This window comes from Phoca vitulina, unplaced genomic scaffold (genome assembly GCF_004348235.1).
Source record: "Phoca vitulina isolate PV1807 unplaced genomic scaffold, GSC_HSeal_1.0 scaffold19, whole genome shotgun sequence".
Lineage (NCBI taxonomy): Eukaryota > Metazoa > Chordata > Mammalia > Carnivora > Phocidae > Phoca > Phoca vitulina.
Window position 1 is genome coordinate 22,404,767 of NW_022589722.1, and position 20,288 is coordinate 22,425,054.

The following is a 20,288-nucleotide window of genomic DNA, read 5'->3' on the forward strand; positions in this document are numbered from 1 at the left end:
ACTCTGCCTCCTTGATCTGGGCCTCAGTTTCCCCACATACACCATAAGAACTCAGAAGCGTCTCCTGCTCTGATATTTGCAAGCCCAGGAAAGCAAGTCTGACAGGGACCGCCCATAGCTGACACCCAACAGACTGCACCCCGGCCCAGCCCCCAGCCTCCACGTGACCCATAAACTCTCCTAACTGAGCAAACACATTCTATTGGGCCTGGGGACACTTCCTGGCCAGCCTGTTCCCAACCTCCTTCGTCCTGCTCCCACCTAGCCAGTTTCCCAACATGGCATCTTCCCAGGGCCCCCTTGCCCACCCTTCAGCTCCACTCTGCCCCCTGCCCCTTCCCCCCAACACCTGCGTCCCCGGCCTTAAGGAGGGTGGAGGCTTTCTTCTCTTATCAGCTGTTTTACTGCCCCCTCCTCCCTGATTACACAGTAATTGGGAGCAGAATTCCCCATAAGGACAGGTGGATGCCTTGTCAGCTCCCAGCCAACAGTTTACGGGACAGACTGAAAGGGTCCCCTCGGTGCTATCTCGGGGGACAGGTAAGGGGCATGCCAGCCAGGAAGAAGCAGAAAGGACACCAAAAGGAAGGGAGAGTCACCCTGGGCCAGGAGCTTCTGGAGAGGCTTGCGAAGTGAGGTCAGGGAGACTGGAAGGAAGACCAAAGACACCGGCACTCAGTCCAGCCCCGTCACGGACAGCCAGCCTGTGGTGGTCCAGAGACCCCCTACCTAAGCCTGCACCTGCTGGAGAGTGGGAGCCCAGGTGCTCCAGAAAGCCTATTCTGGAGTCCAGAGGCAGCAGAACTCAAAGTCCAAGAGGGCTTCTGGGAACACCTTTCAAGCTGCGGGTGGCCCGGATCGGAGTTGGCCCCCTGGGGCCCAAGGGTGGCACTCCAGCCTTCCAGAGGCTGGCCAGAGCCGGCAGGCAAGGGCCACAAGGCAGAGAAAAGGCAAAGGTGGACTTTCCTCTTCCTTCCATCTCTTTACCTTAGTCCGCACTGACAGTGACGTCAGGGACCCTGACCTAGCCTGCGGATTCTGAAAGCGACCACCCTGGAGAAGAACTTTGGCAGTACAACCGAACCCAGAGTGGCCATGGTGGCCCCCGTGACATCAAGCCTGCAAGAGCTCTGAGCCCACGGGCCTGGGTTACAGCCCATTCCAGCTCTCCCAATGTGAGCTGCCTCCTCCACCCGGGGCCGGGGGTTAGAGTAGCCCATGGAAGTCCGTGTGGAGACGGAATCGTGCTTGGATAATCTGACACGAGGCTCCCCGTGCTCCACCTCTGCTTGTCCTTTTGATTCCAGAAGTTCCAGGGGAGGAAGTACGCCACCCTCCACCAGCATCGCCCTGGGCGCACACAAAGTCCCCTTCTGCCTCTCCTCACAGCCGCCCACAGAGTGCCCCAAGGCAAGCCCTGCCCTCTGCAGGGTATGGAGAAGAAAAGCCCAGGGCGCTGGGGGGCCCCCAAGAAGCTGGGGCTGTCCTTCTCCATCGAGGAGATCTTAAAGAGGCCCACCGAGAGGAGCCATGAGGTCAGGCAGGAAGAGGCAGGTGGACAGGACACCGGGCCAGCAGCAGCTCTAAGCTCTGGACCAGAGAGGCCCCCACAGGCCCAGCCCCAGGGTAAGTGTCTTCTGGTCATTTCTTTTCCATTCCCAGGTCCCCACGAGCCAGCTGGGCTCAGGCAGAGGAAAAGCTGCTCCATTTCAATAGAACAGAAGGCCCCCAAATTCAAAGAGAGGTCAGGTGCTGGTCCAGTCCCTTCCTGTCTGGCCAGGACTGGGGTTTTTCAGATGCAGACCCCAAGGTTCCCTCAGCGGCAGGTGCAGGGACGCAGGCCTGTTCCTGTACGTGGGCCACAGCTGACAAAGCCAGCGCCCGTTTATTTACACGGCATTCCCGCTGCGGTCGGTGCTGTCCTAGAGTCTCCTCTTTCATGTCAGTAGAAAAGCATGATTATCATAACTTGCCAGAGGAGGAAACTCAGCTCTGAAAGAGAAGAGGTGGATGATGTCCCCACGTTACACAGCCTGAGAGCAGGTCTGGGCTCTGACTGCCCCCAAACACCTGCTTAGTCCAACCCGGTCTTCTTCGTAAGCAGAGTCCAGCCTGCACGTCTTCCCATGGCTGAAGCTTTGCCTGGGATCTGCCCACCCTGATCACCCTCCCAGGCCAGCAGCGCACCCCGGGGCATGTCCCCGAACAACAATGACAGGGCAGATCTCAGAGCTGTCCTTGAGAACCAGTTTGAGGAAGGGCATCGAGGTGGACACATGCACCTGCTGGTAGGCAGGAATCCTCCATGTCACTCCCCGGCCTGCCCTGGCCTGCCGCCTGACCTCAGGAAGGTCCCTTTCTCTCTGGCCTTCGCTTCACCCTCAGGGAATTGGTTGAGTGAGGGAAGATGAAGGCAGCTAGGGAGGTCACAAGGGTCTGCTGGGGCCTTGTTGTCGGTGAGACTGGAGTATCTCACTCGTGGGGTTCCCAGTTCTCTCCTCTTTCAACCCCTTGAATCCAAAGAAAGGCTGGAAAGGCAGCTCAAGGGAGCCCACGATACCCTCTCCTACCATCACCGAGCCCTGCTCCCTCCCCCAAGTTCAGTCTCCCAAGACAGGCTTGTGCTCCAGTGCAGGCAAGGGGAAAACCCTGGAGGGCTGCCCGTCCCCTGCAGCTGAGTCTATCATAGGAGATGGTCCCCAGCTTCATTTCTGGAAGCTCACTAATATCTTCCAGTGAATTGAATGAGCATTAGAAACAATTCTGGGAGTCTAACTTGAATCTCCCCTGCTGCAGCTACATAAAATCCATGACTGCCCTCTCTGTCCTAATGAGAGAGAAAGAGAGGCGGGGGAGGGAAAGAGGGAGAGAGGGAGAGAGAAGAAAGGAGAGAGGGAAGAGAGGTCCGATCCCCCTACCAGAGCAGCTTCCCTTCCCCTAGCCTGACAATGGCTGATGGCAAAAAGGGAGCCACTCATTCTACACCTCCCCCTGAAGATGCTGGCCTGCTCCATGTCAGCTATCCTGTTGGACCCAGAGCAGACCCCCAAGTAGGGGTTGGCCGAAATAGCACAGATCAGGATGCATAGTGCCCCGTGGCTCTCGAGGCACTCCCCTGGCTGTTTCCCACGGAAATGCCATGGTGGTGAACCCCACCTTATAGATGATGGACCCAAGAAGAGCAGTCACCTGCAGAAACCACGTGAGTAGTTAACACTAGAATTGAACCCCAGTGGCCTGCAACTCTCCACTCGAGATCATTCTGGAATGCGGCTTAAATCTATACATCTCCCACTACGCTGTAATCAAGCATTTCCAAAAGGCTAATGAAGATTCCGCTGGTGGTTTCCAAAATGCGTTTAAGGACTACACAGACTGAGTTTATTTATGTCAAGAGTTCTGTAATTATTCCTATGCTAACCTTCTATTTCTGACACATGATACCGGTTATCCATTTATGGTCATGATGTGAGGGTTTCTTTTTTAAATGGATTTATTTATTTAGGTAAAACAAAAAGTCTATTTGGGAAAATGCTAAGCAAATAATAATACAAATGGGATGCCAACATGTCAGAAACTACAAAAGTAACTGGCAGATATTGCCCACGAGCTGGAGTCTGTGAGATGCTGGGTGCGGAGGATAGGGAGCTGGACTCCAGAAATCCGGCTTCTGAGCCCCCATCTGGTACTACTAATTCACAGGAGGATCTCGAGCAAGCTGCTCCCCTCTCCGGGCCTCCGCTTCCCCATCTGGAGCATGAAAGAGCAGGACTAGAATATTCTTAAGGTTCCTCCGAGCTCAAACGTGCTATGACCGATTCCATGAAAAACTGATGGCTGGAAAGCCTTGGTGGTGTCACTCATGGTCATTTTCTGGCAGAGGCTTCCTCCCTGCAGAGAGGGGTGGAGGCTGTCTGTGCCAGGCAGGAGCAGGGTAGCCCAGAGCGGTGGGCAAGAGGGCAAATGGCCTCAGCAGCATCTGCCTCCCCGCTCCTTCCCAGGGGCACAACCCCGCCCAGTGCTTGTTGCTATTGCTAATGCCTCTCCACCTCTCTGTCCTGCTTTCCTCCGACATGCGGGGCCCCTCCGAGAATGCAAGGCAACAGGACCAGAAAAGGTGCATCCAGGGCCCCCCGCCCCAGTAATAAAAACAGAGAAATAACATTAACACTTAAAGGGCCTCGCAGAGGGGCTCACAGAAGGTGACTGGCAAGCATGCTCTCTCTGTCCCCATCACCTGGACAGCTGGTAAACCTGCAGCACTGCAGGCTTAGTACCCCAGACTCTGACTCTGGGTCTAGGGTGGGGCCCAGGAATCTGCATCCTTGCAAACTCTCCCAAAGGACCCTGATGTAGGTGGTCCAAGGACACACTTGGAGGAGGTTGAGGCCCAGGGAGGCAAATGGCTTGTTCGGAGCTACACGGCTGAAACGTGCACGTGTGGGGCCCGCTCGGTCACCCAGGTCAGGGCCAGTGCCGTGCCTCCCCCACTTCTCACGGCAGCGACCCTCATGATCTCAGGCTTGGACCTTCTCATGTCTCAAGCCAGTGGAAAAATCCAAGAGGGTCTCCCTACTTGAAAGGATGCTGAGCCCAGCTGTCCGCTCACTCCTGAGAGAGGCAGCCCCACCCTGAAGCCCAGGACCCTCCAAAGTCACAGGAGGCCCAATCACAAGGAAGCCAGACCCGGGGAAGAGAGAGGTCATCTGTGCCACCTAGGACCCTTTGCAGGGAAATCGTGATGCCTGGGGCAAGGGGGAGGGGAAGGTGAGGAAGAGGCCACCCCAGTGGGTAACCAGGGCAGGGTTTCTGGCCTGTGGGGGGCTCAGCTCTGTTCTCATCCATTGGGTGCTTACTCTGGTGGGGCTGGGGACTAGGGAGGTGAACAAAGCTGACCCAGTGACCATCCCCCTGGAGCGGGGGTGGGGTCAGCAGTTCGAGAGTCCTGGCAACATCCCCTTGGGGCAGTGCTTCCATGGTGGAGCTGACCAGGGACAGGGTGGCATCCTTGGATTTTGCCATGGTCAGCAAAGTTTTTCTGCAAAGGGCCACTTGGACTCTGCCTTCACAGCTGAAATTCAACAATGTGTGACTGAGTGGGTGTGTTTGTGTTCTAATACAACTTTATTTATAAAGCCAGCAGAGGGTCGATTGGCCTCGGGCTGCAATTTACCAACCCTGAACCCCTTAGTGTGACATTCAAAGTCCTTCACAGACCTGCCCTGCTGCCTCGGCTCCCCCTCCAGGCACACAGAGTAGCCTGACTTCTGATCTTTCCCTCCCTTTAAATGCCTCCATACCTTTGCCCTTCAAAAGCCACTGCTCCTTCTCCCTTTCTTCTAGCTCCTTTCCCTCTTCTTTCTGCTCCCCTCCCACCCCACCCCCTTCCTTTCTTGGTCCAGTTGTAGCAAATCACCACCATACACGGAGTGGCTTAAAACAACAGAAATTGATTCTTACAGGTCTGGAGGGCAGAAGTCTGAATGAGCCCCTGGTTTTCCTCTTTCTCCTCTCTCTTCCCCATCCTCCCTCCCCGACCACCCCATCTGGAACCCAAGGCAGCGGCACTGCTCTGCTCCTGGTCCCGGGAATTGGGAATCCAGGCTCAGGCTGCAGCCAGACCCATGGGTGTCTCATTGCCTTATGATGAGCAGCTCTGACTCTCAGACAGGTAGATCCTGGGGCTCCCATCAAAGCAGGCAGGAGTGGGGCAGAAGGAGGAGAGCTAAGAGCCTGGAGTCCCCCAGGATAAGTGTGGTTTTGGTCTCTCTCTGCCCCGCCCCCTCTCTCAGTCCCTGCCACCAGAACCTCAGCCTAAGGAGATCATGGAGACACTCCTAGAGGGCACCTGGGGGCTGATTCTAGAATTGAGAACCTGGCTGAATCTTAAGCCTGTGGGAGTACAAGGAAGAACAAGTCTTGGTCCCAGCTTGCAAAAAAGCATTGTCTTCCTGGGGGCTCCCCCAAAAAGCAGACCGGAAGGAAAGGATTGGAGTACAAGGGGTTTATGTGGGACATGCAAGGACACAGCATGGAGGTAGGGAAATCACACAAAGAAGGCATGTGTGATTAAGCCAGTGACCACTGTGGGAAACTGAAGCTTAAATCCTTTGGGAAATGGAGCAACTATACCCCTCAGAATCATCTGGGCTTTTGAGCGCAGAAATACACATCCTGGCAGTAGGAAGTTGATCTGGAGCAGAGAGGTCTGAGGGTTACAAGCAGGGCACTGACAACATTATTCTAATGATAGGGCCGCGGAACATCAGAGCCAGGAGAAATCAGAGCAGACAGGACACACAAAGCATCGGCTGTCATTTAAATTTGATTTATCCCTTGTATTCCTCATCCAGGCAAGTGACAAAGAGCGACTAAAATCTACTGACTGGCAGGCATATCTACTGCTGCACAAGGAATTATCCCCAAACTCAGTGGCTTAAAATAACAATACACATTAATTGTCTCACTCAGAGTCTGTGGATTGGGAATTTGCGAGTGACCTCACTGAGGAGCTCTGGCTCAGGGTCCCTCGTGGGATTGAAGTAAAGACCTCACGTAGGGCTGCAGCCACCTGAAGGCTGGGCCAGAATAAAGGATCTGCTTCCAAGGTGGACACTCTATGGCTGGTGAGTTGGTGGCAGCTCAGTCGGCTGAGGAAGAGACCTCAATTTCTCCCTATGCAGGGCTCTCCACGTGCCACTAGAATGTCCCCGCAAAATGGCAGTAGCTTCTCTCAGGGCGAGCTATCCAAGGGAGAGCGAGCCGAGTGGAAGCTGCGTCGTAAAAGGGCGTCCTTTTTACGTCCTTTTACGTCCTTTTACATCCTTTTACGACCCAGCCTAAGAAAGTTGCTAGCAGCCTTCCCCTTGCGTTCCATTTGTTCTGTGAGTCACTTGAGTTGGGCCCCATTACGGATGAAAAGAACTCCTAGGGAAAAGCACCCAAGAATTTGCAACCTGTCTTAAAGCCACCACAGGTGCTTAGTTGGGAGTGGGACGATGTAGAGAACAAAACACAAGCCTGGCCTCTGCTGTCCCATAGCTTCTAGTCTAGCAGGGGCGATGAAGAGCCATCCAATAATCATAAGTGAAAGCAGAGGGACAGCTGTGCTAAGTGCCAGGGAGAAGATGACTTGGTTCTGAGGGCCTATGCCAAGGGATGTTTGGTCTGCCAGCAAAGGCTTCCAGAGGAGGTCATGGTAGAGCTGCAGTCTGAAGGCTGAGTGGGGGGAAATGTGGATCCAGAGGGAGGGAGAGGGAGCCCCCAGGGCAAGGACTTGGTGGTGGACGAGATGTTCAAGGGAGCAAGATGAGGCCTGAGAGCTAGAAAGGAGTCCAGCCACGCAGGGCCATCGAGGAAATGGTGGGGATTCTTATTTCTGCTTTGTACCCCAAAAGGAATGAAGAGCCATCATAGGGTTTTAGGCTGGAAAAGGTGTAATGATCCATATGAATGAGAACTCTCTCGGGTTCCAACTGACAAAAACCATCCTGGGTTAGCTGAAATAGAAAAGGAAATGTGTTGCCTCAGGGAACATTAAGAAGTAGCTTCTCAGACTGAGCCGCGGGAAGGGCAGGATCGTAAGCAGGCTTCAGCCATGATGGGAGCCAGAACCAACACCATCAGGTCTGTCCAGCTGCTTCTCTGTGCATCAGCTCAACTTTTCTCCTTCCAAATGACACCCAATCGCTCCGAGAGTTGCATCAGCCTCCGTAACTTCCCTCAAGCTCTCTAAAGTCCCAAGTCCAAAAGTCCCAGAGGAGGGACCCATTGGCCAAGCCTGAGTGAGATGCCCACCCCCAGACCAGTCAGCCGAGGCCAGAGCAGGTGGCTGAGGGAAAGGAGTGTGTTTGGGCAGTCTTCTTCTTGCTAATCCTCTTCTCTCACACTGTTCCATGCTGGGATGATGGTTTCTCATTTCAGGGCCCTTATAACTCTTCATAGGTCATCTTCAGTCTCCAGATCTGGAACTCTCTAAGTGATTTTTTTGTTTGTCTGTTGCTGTTGTTTAATCAATGGTGTGTTCCCAAAGAGGTTTGCTTCCCCAGATGCTCCTCGGAAGGTAGCAGTTGGTAACCCATTTTCAGCCAGAAACAGCTCTCCCCGCTGTTTACAGGGCCCCAGAGCTTTGCATACCTCTAATCTGAGCACCCTGCATACCTCTAATCTGAGCACCCTACACTTGGGTTGGCCACGAAGAGAACAGTTAACTTTCTCCTCCGTGCTTGGCAGGACGCAACTAAATATGGATTCCCCCCCACTGCCTAGGGACTCGTTCTCTGACACTTCCTGTCTTCCAGCATGAAACATGCTCCGGCTCCACAGCCTGTGAGGTCTGACTGTTCCCCTGCATTGCTACAAGTACAGATTGGAGAGGAATGGGGGCAGGAGGGGAGAACACATGCACGCCCTCTGAAAGCCCGTGAAATCGGCCCCTTGCCACCCTGTCCTGGTCCTCTGTGCCCGCCCCCTTCCCCATGTGTGAGTCTCACCAGACCTACACATGCTGTCACGAGAATCACGTTGTCATGACACAGATACAGCGTATGAACCTGACCAAGTGCTCCGAGAACACGGAGGGAATAGTGAAGCCTTCCAGGAAGGCTTCCAGGAAGGCTTCAGAGAGGAGGTGACCTCTGAGACGGAGTCCGGCAGAGAAAGGGAGAGGACACGCAGGGCAGAGGGAAGCAAGTGCAGGGGCCCTGAGGGAGACAAAGGAGTATTCCTTTTGAGAAACAAATCCAGCGTGGCTGGCATCTAAAAATCCCAGAGCAATGGCAGAGGAGAAGAGGGAGATAAGGAGACTGAAGGTCAAGTGTGCCAAGCCAGGAACTTTGGACTTTATTTACGCACATCAGCATCTTTAAAACCTATGTTTGGGGGAAAGGCGGGCTTCCAGAGATGTAAGGCCAGAGCTGCCGTGGACGAAGGGATGCTGAACAAGCTGCACTCCGGGGCCCCCCACATACATCAGCAAAGGAGCTCTGCCACTATCTGTTTTGTGGGGCTCCCCACACAATTCCCTTTAAATAAAGGGTACACCTGCTGTTAAAAAAAGAAAAAAGATATACAAACCAAAAGTGCGGGGGAGTGAGTGTATGTGTGTGTGTGTGCACATTGGCTGAGATCCATACATAAAAACATGCAAATGAAGCCATGCCTGTGGGAAATAACAATCCTGACTCTGCCGAGAGAGTGCTCACTGGTCCTCCCTGGGGGTCAGCACATCCTCTGCCAGGGGCTTCTCAGTGGTCTTCTGGACAATTGTTGCCCTCAGTGGTTTCTTTCTTTTCATCTCTTCCCACCCTGGCTGTATTCTCTTTGCTGTTGTTTATTCACACAAATAATCCTTTTATATTATAGAAAAATAGGAAACACAGATAAACAAAAAGAAGGTAAAAAAATGTAGCTGTAACTCTACCATCTCATCATCTAGTATTAACCACCATTAACATTTTAATAGAAAAATATGTAAACACAAAGAGAAAAACTAAGAGAGATTTTTGTTTTTACAAATGCAGAGGCTGAGGGTGCAAGCCAAAAATGCTCTTTACTTAAATTTATTAAAAAAAAAATTGTTGTGTTTCTACAGAGATTCACAACAGACCTTGGAGAGAAGGAAGCATTTGATTGATCTGAGTTTTGACAGATGAGTAGGAGTTCACCAGACAAAGAAAGAAGATAGGTATTCCAGGCAGAGGGAACAGCAAGACCAAGCACCTAGAGAATAAAAGGGCATGACCAATTTGTGGAATCTAGAAATGATCAGGTGGGACTAAAAGAACAGCAGAAATGGGGACTGGGGAGAAAGCAGATGATTCTGGAAAGGGAGGACTTGAAGAGCCTTGAATGCCATGCCAAGGAGTTTGCCTTGTACTCTGTGGGCACCAGGGAACTGTAAGAAGTCCACCATGACCAGGCTAGCGAGAAAAGCCCACACCCATGTCTGCCCTGGCAGGCTCCTGTCCTGTACCCCACACATCATGTCCAAGCAGTGTCCCCAGACTGCAGGAAGACTCCAAAGGGTGCCATGGATCCCCTCCATGCTTAATCCACTGCCTTAGAAAGACAAGAACAAGTCCCATTTCCAGAGACTTCCTCTAGGAGCAAAGGCCCCCGGGGCCTTTAGCTGAGCAGCCAGGGCCAATTAGCAGACCACGGAGAAGGAGCAATCAGGGGAGGGAGCCGAGCGCAGAGAAACATCAGTTTATAATTAGGTGGCCTAATCACCTGTGTAAATTGTGTATTTCTTATGATCGATGTGCTAAACGGCTCAGGTTTAATTAAGTTCCACTGACTCGTCTTTGAAGACCCACTGAAGTGTGATTCACAGCTCACACAATTAATAACAGGGAGAGGAGCAACTTGAAAGGGGTGGCAGTCCTTGCCACCTTCCTCCGCCCTTCTCCCCACCCACCTCCTGCCCTTCCCTGGTACCCTCGGCCCACTGCAGTGGGTGGGCTGCACTGTGGCCACAGGCTCCTTGGCTTCTCTGCCAAGAACCTGGTTAGGAGGTGCTGGGCCTGGACAGGGTGGGGCTCAAGGATTTTCTCACTCCCAATCCAGTGCTCCTTCCAGAGCTGGGAAAAGGGGACCCAGCACCCCCATCATCCTCCCCTCTGGGGCATCCAGGACATCCCAGCCCTTCCTGGTGATCAGGAACCTTATCCAGTGCATGGGGCACTCCCACATTGAGCTCCTATTTCCAGCTTCTTGTTGAATGAGTTTCCTTCTGGTTCACTGCTCTGAGTCAGTACTCAGAGCTCTTGGGCGCATCCCCTCTTCTGGACATCCTCCTCCTCCCCAGGCACCAACAGAGGGGTGGGCCTGGGCCAGTTCACCCTTCTTCTTATTTACCCTAAACTTCCCATTTCCCCAATGCCATCAGAATCGGCTCAATAGTTAATGGGTTCACTTTTTCCCAGAAATATGTGGAAGTTATAGGAAATTGCAACAACACAGGGGGAAGCTTAAAGTTAGACCCAGAGTATGACTTTTTCATGAACCCAGTGGGAAAAACCTCTAAAGTAGCACTATCCACTAGAACTTTCTCTGAGGATGGAAATGTTCTGTACCTACGCTGGCCAATATGGCAGCCACTAGCCACATGTGGGTATTGTGCTATGGCTAGTATGACTAAGAAACTGAACTTTTATTTTATTTTATTTAAATAGCTACATGGAGATGGTAGCTACAGTATTGAATACTGCAGATCTAAGGAGCTAAACTTTTAACAACATCTTGCCTCTGATCCAAACCTTGTTTCCCTGAAGCCAGGTCCAAGTCTATCTGACTCTCCCCAAACTGCTTTTCTGGTCTAGTCTCATGAGTCAAGTTTCAGGGAGCCTCACTCAGTGGGAGTGATCTCAGCTCTGGGACCCCTCCATCCCTACCACTCCTTTTTATAGTCCTCCAATTTGAGGCCATTCAGTCTAGAATAACATCCCAAAAAGGGCTGGGGGACAATCAGTATTGACTATCTGCACCCCCAAGAACCCATGGTCAGTCTTGGGGGAGAAGCTTTGGCACTCTGAGTCCTGCAGGCTGGTGGATTTGGGCTCAGCCTCCATCTCTCCACCAGTGTGGATTTGGGACATGTCTGTTTATTCCCTGGAGAAGTCACTACAGCCATTGGACACACACACATGCACACACACACACACACACATTCATCACCATCATCATCACCATCACCACCATCATCATCATCACTATCATCATCATTATCACCATCACCACCATCATCATCATTACTATCATCATCATCATCACCATCACCATCACCACTATCATCATCATCACCATCACCATCATCATCATCATCACCATCACCACCATCATATCATCATCATCACCATTATCATCATCTCTCAAAGACGAACATCTATCCTGAGAATGTGTAGTTCAGAACTAATATGAAAACGTATTTTTCTAACTGACCAGTAATTTGCAGGCAGCCCACTCTCCACAAAGTCAGAGATTATGCAGAAAAGAAGTAGATCCTTTCCTTCTTCACCCCACCTCCAAATTATGCCCTCCAGTCCTGCCAGAAATAGGAAAAGCCACATATATCTTAACAGTTGCTCCTTTAGTTACACAAATGGAAGCATTGAAAAAATTATTCTATTAAGGAGTCTATTCTTAGTCATGAACCTTGTTTGCCTAAGTTTCCTTCTGGAGAGAATGGAAGAGGTGGCTTCTTTTTGTCATCATCTACATTCTGTTCCTAATCCTCTGTTCTCTGTGATGCTTGCTTTCCCAAGTTCTGGTCTGCACCCTACATTCTCTGTCCAGGATCCCCCATTCCATAGCTCTGTACTCCCAGAAGAATCCTAACTCCATACTGTCTTGGACGCCGCAATTTGCCCAGCCAACCTGGAATCTTCCATCCTGTGAATTTTTTTTGCAATGTCCTATAGAGCTGCACAGTATTACTATCACCTAAAATGCTGGCCTTGTGAGTGAATGAATGAATGCAATACTGTCGGCACGGCTCGTTCATTTTTGTACTCCTGCAGACAGGCCCCCGGTGCCTACGAGATGCTGGGCACAGAGGACATATTCAGTAAGACTCAGCAATGGGTTGACATTGCCATCTCTCTCTGCATCAATTCTGATTGACTTCAGTTCTACCCCTAAACACACTGCTAGCCCTAAACACAGAATAAATACCTCTTCTTAAAATTTTTAAAAAGAAGGTAGACTAGGGGAGGGAAAAGGGATAGGAAAAGAGAGAGATCAGGTCCGATCAGGTGGTTCACAGTCCAAGAGCTTGCTCTAGCGGATGATAATGTTTGAGACCTCACAGTCTGTGACCCCCAAGAATCTCCCAAGTCAGTGAAATGAGTCAAAGTCTTTTGAGGGAAAAGAAAGATTAACAAGCTTGAGGGGTAGTAGGGAGGGGTGAGACCAAAGGCAGACTATGAAATGCCATTTCTGTCACTGAGGCAACTGGGCCTGGTTAATCCCAGAGATGAGGAGTAGCTTCAGCAGAAATCTCTCCTCTCTGGCCCTCACCCGCCACCAAGCAAACTGGTTCCCCAGGCAGGCCCAAGGCAAGGTGTTTCAAGCCATTCAGCCTCCACCTGAAGAGAAAGAGAATTACAGGATGTCAGGGTGTATTTGGCTTGCTCTCCTCCCCCATTCCACAGATGGGGAGACTGAGGCCCAGAAGGTAAATGAAATGTGGCCCAAGTTGTAAAGTTCAGGAAAAGCTCAGGTCTCCTGACGTCCAGTTCAGTGGGTTTCCTTCTAGCGAATGATAACAGGATGGATAACAAGCGTGCACACAACGCACACACACACACCGCACACATGCACACATGCACACACACAAGACACACATGCATGCACACACAACACATACACAACACACATGCACATACATGTACGTATACACACGCCACACACGCACGCATGCACACACACACACTCTTTGGTTGTTAAACCATCACAACTGAAATCTACTCTTCACCCAGTGTCAACTCCAATTCATAGCCTGCAGTGGTTTTACCTCTTATTTGGAAGGAATAAGAAAGTGAGCGAGGTGGGAGAAAGGAGACCTCAGCAGGATTTCAGATCCCCACCCTCTTTTCTTGTCATCCCATCTGACCCGTAACATCTGACATTGGTCCTCAAAAGTGAAAGGGATTTGGGGAGGGGGTTTGTACCTTTCCTACAATTCCTAAAATTACATCACATGGACTTTGTTCCAAGTAAAACTAGTATTGCAGCCCTGTCCTCAGAAGTGCATGGTCAGGAAAACAAACCCGCACCATGTGATTCCATCCTTCCTCCACCGTCTGTGACCCTTGTCCCTATCAGGAGGTACAGGGGAGGCTGCAAGTGGAAGATCTTCTTTACTCTTCTTGCTTCCCTGGCCCTTCTCCAGAGCAGCTGTCCCAAAGCCTTCTTCATCCTTCCTGCCCTAACCCCTCCACCTCTCTCAATCTCTGCTGGAGACCTGACTTCTGGCTTACCTGCCCTGAAACTCACACGATACCCTCACCTGTGTAGTGACTGTCTATGACCAGTCTGTCCTGTAGCTGCCCCAACCAGAGCCCTCTCTCCCCCTTGGTCTTCAGACGCGGTCCAGGCTACTCTCTGAAACATCTCCCCAGCTTTCCCCTCCCCTTCTAGCACCTTCTCAAGACTTGAATTCTTCTCCTTTTATTGTTGCCACTTCTCCCCAACCATTCATGCCTCCATCCACTTTAATTTAATGTATATTTGTCAGAATCTTTACGAAGTATCAGATGCCACATTGGGTGTGTTTGCGAAACAGACCCAATGTGGCATCTGATACTTCATAAAGATTCTGACAAATATACGTCTGGGGTCCTCTTTCCTTGGCTTCTGCCATCATAATTCTACCCAAGTAGTCTTTCTGTGGTCCTCAATGTCCTCCTAAATGCCAAATTCAGGACCACATGCCTCAAATTCATCTCAGAACAAGACAAGCTAAATATACATACGTGCATGCATGCAGGCCAAAGTCAAGGTACAGCACCACTCCCGGCACATAATAGGTGTTCAATAAACACACTGATATTTTCTGACTTTTCTTCCTCTTCACCCTCTCTTGTTTTTAATTCTATTCTCACTCCTTTCTAAAGTTCTCTTCCTCAAGTGTTTGCTTGGGTACTGCTAGTGTCTGAGCTTCCTCTGGCTCAGGTCAGGTTCCCCAGAGAACAGAGTGACATAGAGATTTGCTGGAGAACATTTACTGGGGGCTTTTCATGATGTTATCATGTCCTTTCTGTTTTAATCCCAGGACCATACACTCTCTCTCCAGTTAGCAACTGCCGTTCTTCCTCCACATGCCCAGCACACCTTTGTGGACTTGTCTGCAGCCGCTGCCTCTCCTTTGGCCCCCTTCCACTGCCCACCGAGCCCTCATTGCCTGTTCCATGGAACCGCTATGACCATTCTCTGTCCCTGTTAGAACTAATCTATCCCCAGCATGGACACAGCTGAACCTCTTTCTTGAGACAGTTTCTTCACCGGGTGTCCTCCTTTTCTTCCTATCTTGGGGACCTGCCCAGCATGGTGTCCCTCGCTGGTTTCTCTTGGTTCCCTCATGGACTGCTGATCCTCTACTCAGTGGAGGGGCCCAGGCTTACCCCTAGACCTCCCACTCTTCTCCACATGCATTTCATGCCTGAGTGATCTCAGCTATGCCCAGACTACCAAAGCCATACCCTTCCCAAATTTGAACCACAGTCCTGAGACCCACTTTAAGCTCCAAACATATATTCAGCCACCTATTCGAGAGTTGTTTTGAATACCCAATAGGTGTCTCAAAGTTCACATGTCCCAGTAGAATAGCTGATTCCCCATCATACACACACATGCGCAGACCTGGCTTCACAGGCACAGGTGGGACCTGTGTAGTTGCCCACAGTAGTGCATACAGACGGAAGCCTGGCACTTGGGGTTAATGCTTACGGTCATCTTAAAATTCTTAATAATTTCACGTGTGAATCTGTGCTTTGTAAGTGAAGTTCAGTGGGACCAGGAAGCAAGCACTAAAGCCCTGAAGCCTTGACTCAATGCTCAATGCCCCTCTTACCACCTCCTTGCTTCCCTGGGATGGGCTCTAGGCCACTTGTTTCCCCATCCCTACCCAGTAACCACTGCCTCCTCCATCCCGTGTGATTCTAGGGATGGGAGGGGTGTCAGGATATGGATGGGAGGAAGGTCAAGGTATATGTGACCCTGGTGCCAAGTCAACAGGTGGGCCCTGGGTCCCTGTAAGGGTCCACACTTACCCTATTAGTATCCCTGTGTATTCAAGGGAGCATGAACTTACACAGCAAATTTAAAAACCTAAGCAAACAACAACAACAACAAAACCACACTGACAGGTCAAGAGAGAGAATGCAGAGGAAAATAAATAGCTTTTTTCCTGCTTTTTTGGAGAAGAGCACCACATTTTCATTTTACATTAGGCCCCAGAGCTGATGTAGCCAGCCCTGAGTGGACACGAGGTTGGACAGTTAGACTGGAAACAGGTTGTAAGGCACTGACTACTGTGGAGTTCAGTCTTTACTTTGTAGACTAAGGCTGGCAAGATTTTCCTGTAAAGGGCCAGATGGTAATTATTTTAGGTTTTGCAGGCCATATGGTATCTGTTGCAACTACTCAAAGCTGCTTGCAAAAGCAGCCATAGACAATACATAAACCAATGGGAGGGCTGTGTTCCAATAAAACTTTATTTACAAAAACAAACAGTGGGCCAGATTTGATCCTCAGGCTATAGTTTGCCATGCCCTGTTGTAGACAAGGGCGAGTCATTGAAGGCATCTGAGCAGCAAAAATGACAGTCACAAGGGTTTCTAGAAAGTTACCTTGACCCCCACTGTTCAGGATGGATCAGAGGGGCCAACCTACGGGCAGAGTTTCTATTGCAAAATATTGCAAAACTCCAAGCTGAGGAGCCAGTAGCAAGACTCTGTAGTGGGCAGCAGGGGTTGAAAGAGTGAAACCAAGTAACACAAAAGCCTCACCAGGGTGCCAACAGCAAGATCACTAACCCAACTTGAACCCTCTTCCATCCAGAGGAAAGAAAGAGCAAGCGGAGGGTCCGAACCACCTTCACTAGCGAGCAGCTGCATGAGCTAGAGAAGATCTTCCACTTCACCCACTACCCAGACATCCACATCCGCAACAAGCTGGCAGCCAGGATCAACCTCCCAGAAGCTCGGGTGCAGGTACAGCTGTCCCCACCCTCAGCCCCTGACCTCAATGCTTTGGGGGACATGGATGAGACCCTGTGGATCATGAACGCTCCAGGGCTGCCCCATCTGAGATTTCCCATTGCCTTTATCCCTTGAATGCAGTCACATTTGCCAAATATTATTTCCAGGAAATGAGGTCACCATGGCTACAAGATGGTTTCTCTCTTTAGGAGGTGGAAATGGAGCAAGGTGGCATCAGTGATGGCCATTGATATCTGCTTCCTGCCTTCCCTCTCCACCTGGCTGTAGTTCCAGAAAATGGCCCACCACGCAGCCCCATTCACAAAATAGATCTTGACAATCTAGACCAGTGGTCATCAAAGACCAGTGGCCCTTTTCTGTAAAAGGCCGGATGGTAATTATGCTGGGCTTTGTGAGACCATACAGTCACTGTCTAAAACGTTATCGATGAGCTCTACAATTTGAATTTGGTATAATTTACATGTGCCACAAATAGTCTTCTCCTTTCTATCTTTCTTCCCAACCGTTTAAAAATGCGAAAGCCATGCTTAGCTCATGGGCCATACAAAAACTGGGAGGAAGGCCAGATTTATCCTGCAGGCCTTAGTTTGCCAAGCCCTGATCCAGACTCCATGGGTGTCACTTTGAAGACAACACAGAGATGGGGAAAGGGCCATCCAGGGTCGGAGATCTACCTAATCCAGAATCTGTCATTTCTTCCCCTTGGGGTGTCCGTGGCTTCTTCTGTGGTTAGAGATACAGTAGCCCTTGTCAATCACCAAGGGCATGTCCCACCTCTTTGCACACCCCCAGTTTTGCAAGTACCACTCTAGCAAATCCAAATCCAATCGTGGCACTGTTGGCTGGCTCTAAAACACTTCTCTACGTCACTCTTTTTCTTTTTCCATCAAATATGATGGACTCATTCCAAATTCAAAAATCTGAGCCAGGGCCCAGGTCAACATTTTACTCTTAATTTTATCCCAGCCTACTTTTCTTCTGGCTAAGGACCACCGCTGTGTTAGCCTTCTCCCTTCCCCTTCCCATTTAGAATCAGTCAGGAGCTACGTGACAGCACCTGCGTCCGCCATAAAGCTGCCTCGGCAGAATGGCCAAGAACAAACACCCACGTGTCAGGGACAGCCAGGGCACTCGTGAAGACAGGGAGCTGCCAACATTCAACCTATAGATGCCCAGGGGCCCACAGGGGGCTGCGAGCCGGTGGCCTGCCAGGAGGAAACAGCCCACAGATGAGTTTTATTTGATCTGCACAGCGTTTTCAATATCAAAGCGTTCACATAAAAATCGAGATTTCCGCCTTAGATATTGGATGGGCCTGTAATGCCAGGCTCGCATATCTATAGGATGCTTGCTGGCTGAAGCTGAGATGCTGTGCCCTCAGGCTCTGTTCCCCATGGACCCCACTGCTCCTGCTTATACGGCATCCAGCTGCTGCACTCGGGCATGAGCCCCTGGCGCCCCAGGCACCCCAGGCACTGAAGGTTCTGATCCCCGGTCCCCTCTCAGAGGGCAGACCTCCAGAGCCAAGGAAATCCTGATGCCGTGGAGCTTTCTAAACTGTAAAGTGCCAGTCCCTGGGAAAGCATCAGGATCACGCTTTTTGGGGAACGTACTGGATAGAGAGAAGCCCTGCAGCTGATCTCCATTCTCTCTCTCTCGCCCACCCCAGATCTGGTTCCAGAACCAGCGCGCCAAGTGGCGGAAGCAGAAGACCGGCAGCCCAGGGGCTCCGCAGCAGCTGAGTGAGGCCCGCTTGGCCCTGGCCACGAACCCGGACGTGGCCGTGAGTGGCTGAGGCACCAAGGGAGAGTTGGGGGGGGCCCTCTCAGCAAACATCCCACCCAGAACCAGAAGCAAGGAACCCTGGGGGCTCTGCATACAGTAAAGAGTACAAGGGAGACTCTTCCAGAAAGAGCATGGCCAAGAGTGCGCTGGATGTCTGTGGGACCTGGGACAAGCCGCTGCCCCTCTCTGTCCCCACATCCTCATTCCCTGAGTGACAATCACTCTGCTTCTCCTTCCTCCAGAGACGGGCTTGTATTATTGGGCAGAACTTCACAGTCTAAGGACCAGGCAGGCAGGGAGTAGGGGCAGGTGCCCGGAGGTTGAGCAGGTAGGCTCTGGAGTCAGACTCCCCAGGTTGGAATCTCAGCTCTGCGCTTAGCAGCAGTGTGGCCCGGAAGAGTCACTTGGCCCCTCCGAGGAGAGTAGTAGTTCGATGAGGGTGAAATCACTGAGACATGAAAAGGTTTGGCGTGAGCATGGGCCATCCGTGGGGTCCATGCATATCGGATGGTGCGTCAACCGTACACAGCGCAGACAGTCCTGCGGTCAGAGGTTCCCGCATGCCCGCAGTGACACTTGAGGTAGGATGTCTTTATTTATCCACGTTTTGCTAATGCAGAAACTGGGCACTGAGAAGCAAAGTGACTTTTTCATATCAAGCAAGTCCTATAAATGCCAGGATTAGGACCAGGTTTACCCCAGGGCACACGTTTCTCCCCAACGTGGTCCCCTACCCACCCTGAGCTGTCCAAGTCCTGGGGGAAAGGTTGGGAAGCCGCGGGACAGCCCCGGGTGAAGCCTAGGACTCACTTCTCTCTCTTGATTTTCCCCCTGTGACAGGGCTCCAGGCTGCAACCCTTTGCTCCGCCCCGGCTGGCTCTCCCCACCGGATGCTATCCACCAGCTCCCAGCCAGCCGGCCTCTGCCTGGTGCCCTGGCCGGGTCACCCTCCTGCCATGCCACCTGTGGGAGACACAGCCTCTCGTAGGCCCTCTCATCCAGCCGACCTGCGTCCCTGCTCTGTGCTTCCTCCCACCTGCAAACCCCAAATGGGGCAGCCCCTGTGCCACCTCAACATAGGGATCGAATCACCTCTCGGCAATAGCGCCGCTTCCCTCTCCAGGTGAAGACAAGTGGCAGGAGGGTGCCCAGGCTTCTGGAGGAATCCACCTCACCATCCAAAGATGACCCTGAGCACACCCGGAGGGAAGTTTGCATTGGACTCAGCAGCAAAGCGAGGAATACAGGAGCTCTCTTCGCTCCTCCCAAGGTTGCCCTCCTGGCTCAGAAGACAGAGGCTGTGTGAGATCCCCAGATGAGCTCTGGACCAAAGACGGCATCGTCTGGCACTCCTGCTTCCTCTAACTCGCTGTGTGACCTCCAGATGGTTACTCACCCCCTCTGGACCTCATCTCTAACACAGACAGTTGGACAAGGTGACTTCCGAGGGCCCTTCTGGCTCTTCCTTTGGTGAGGTGAACCATGATGAGAACACAGGCAGAGAGGAGGCCAACGAGGGGTTGCCTGTACATTCATGCATGACACATTTATTGAGCACCTACTGAGTACTCTATAAATGGAACTGGATCTGGACACAAACAACCAAGGCTCTGCCCCCAGGAGCTCCAGTCCTTTGGCCCAAGGGGTCATGCTGAGCTTCCCCTGCAAGCAGAACGTGTGCTCAATGACCTTGCTGTTGGCCCAGTGACCTTGCCATTGGTCCATGCCTAACAAATTCTGTATGGCTTTGATGTGAATGTACAAACTGGGAGAGAAATATAG

The 20,288-nt window shown here is 51.5% G+C and overlaps 1 protein-coding gene across 1 annotated transcript; it reads left to right on the forward strand.

The window, feature by feature from the left end:
* Positions 1-1,218: 1,218 nt before the first annotated feature.
* Positions 1,219-19,586, forward strand: ISX (intestine specific homeobox). Its single transcript, XM_032416911.1, is given in 5 exon segments — positions 1,219-1,429; positions 1,432-1,626; positions 16,561-16,712; positions 18,391-18,504; positions 19,347-19,586. Coding segments are annotated over 5 exon segments (912 nt in total).
* The last annotated feature ends 702 nt before the right edge of the window (positions 19,587-20,288 follow it).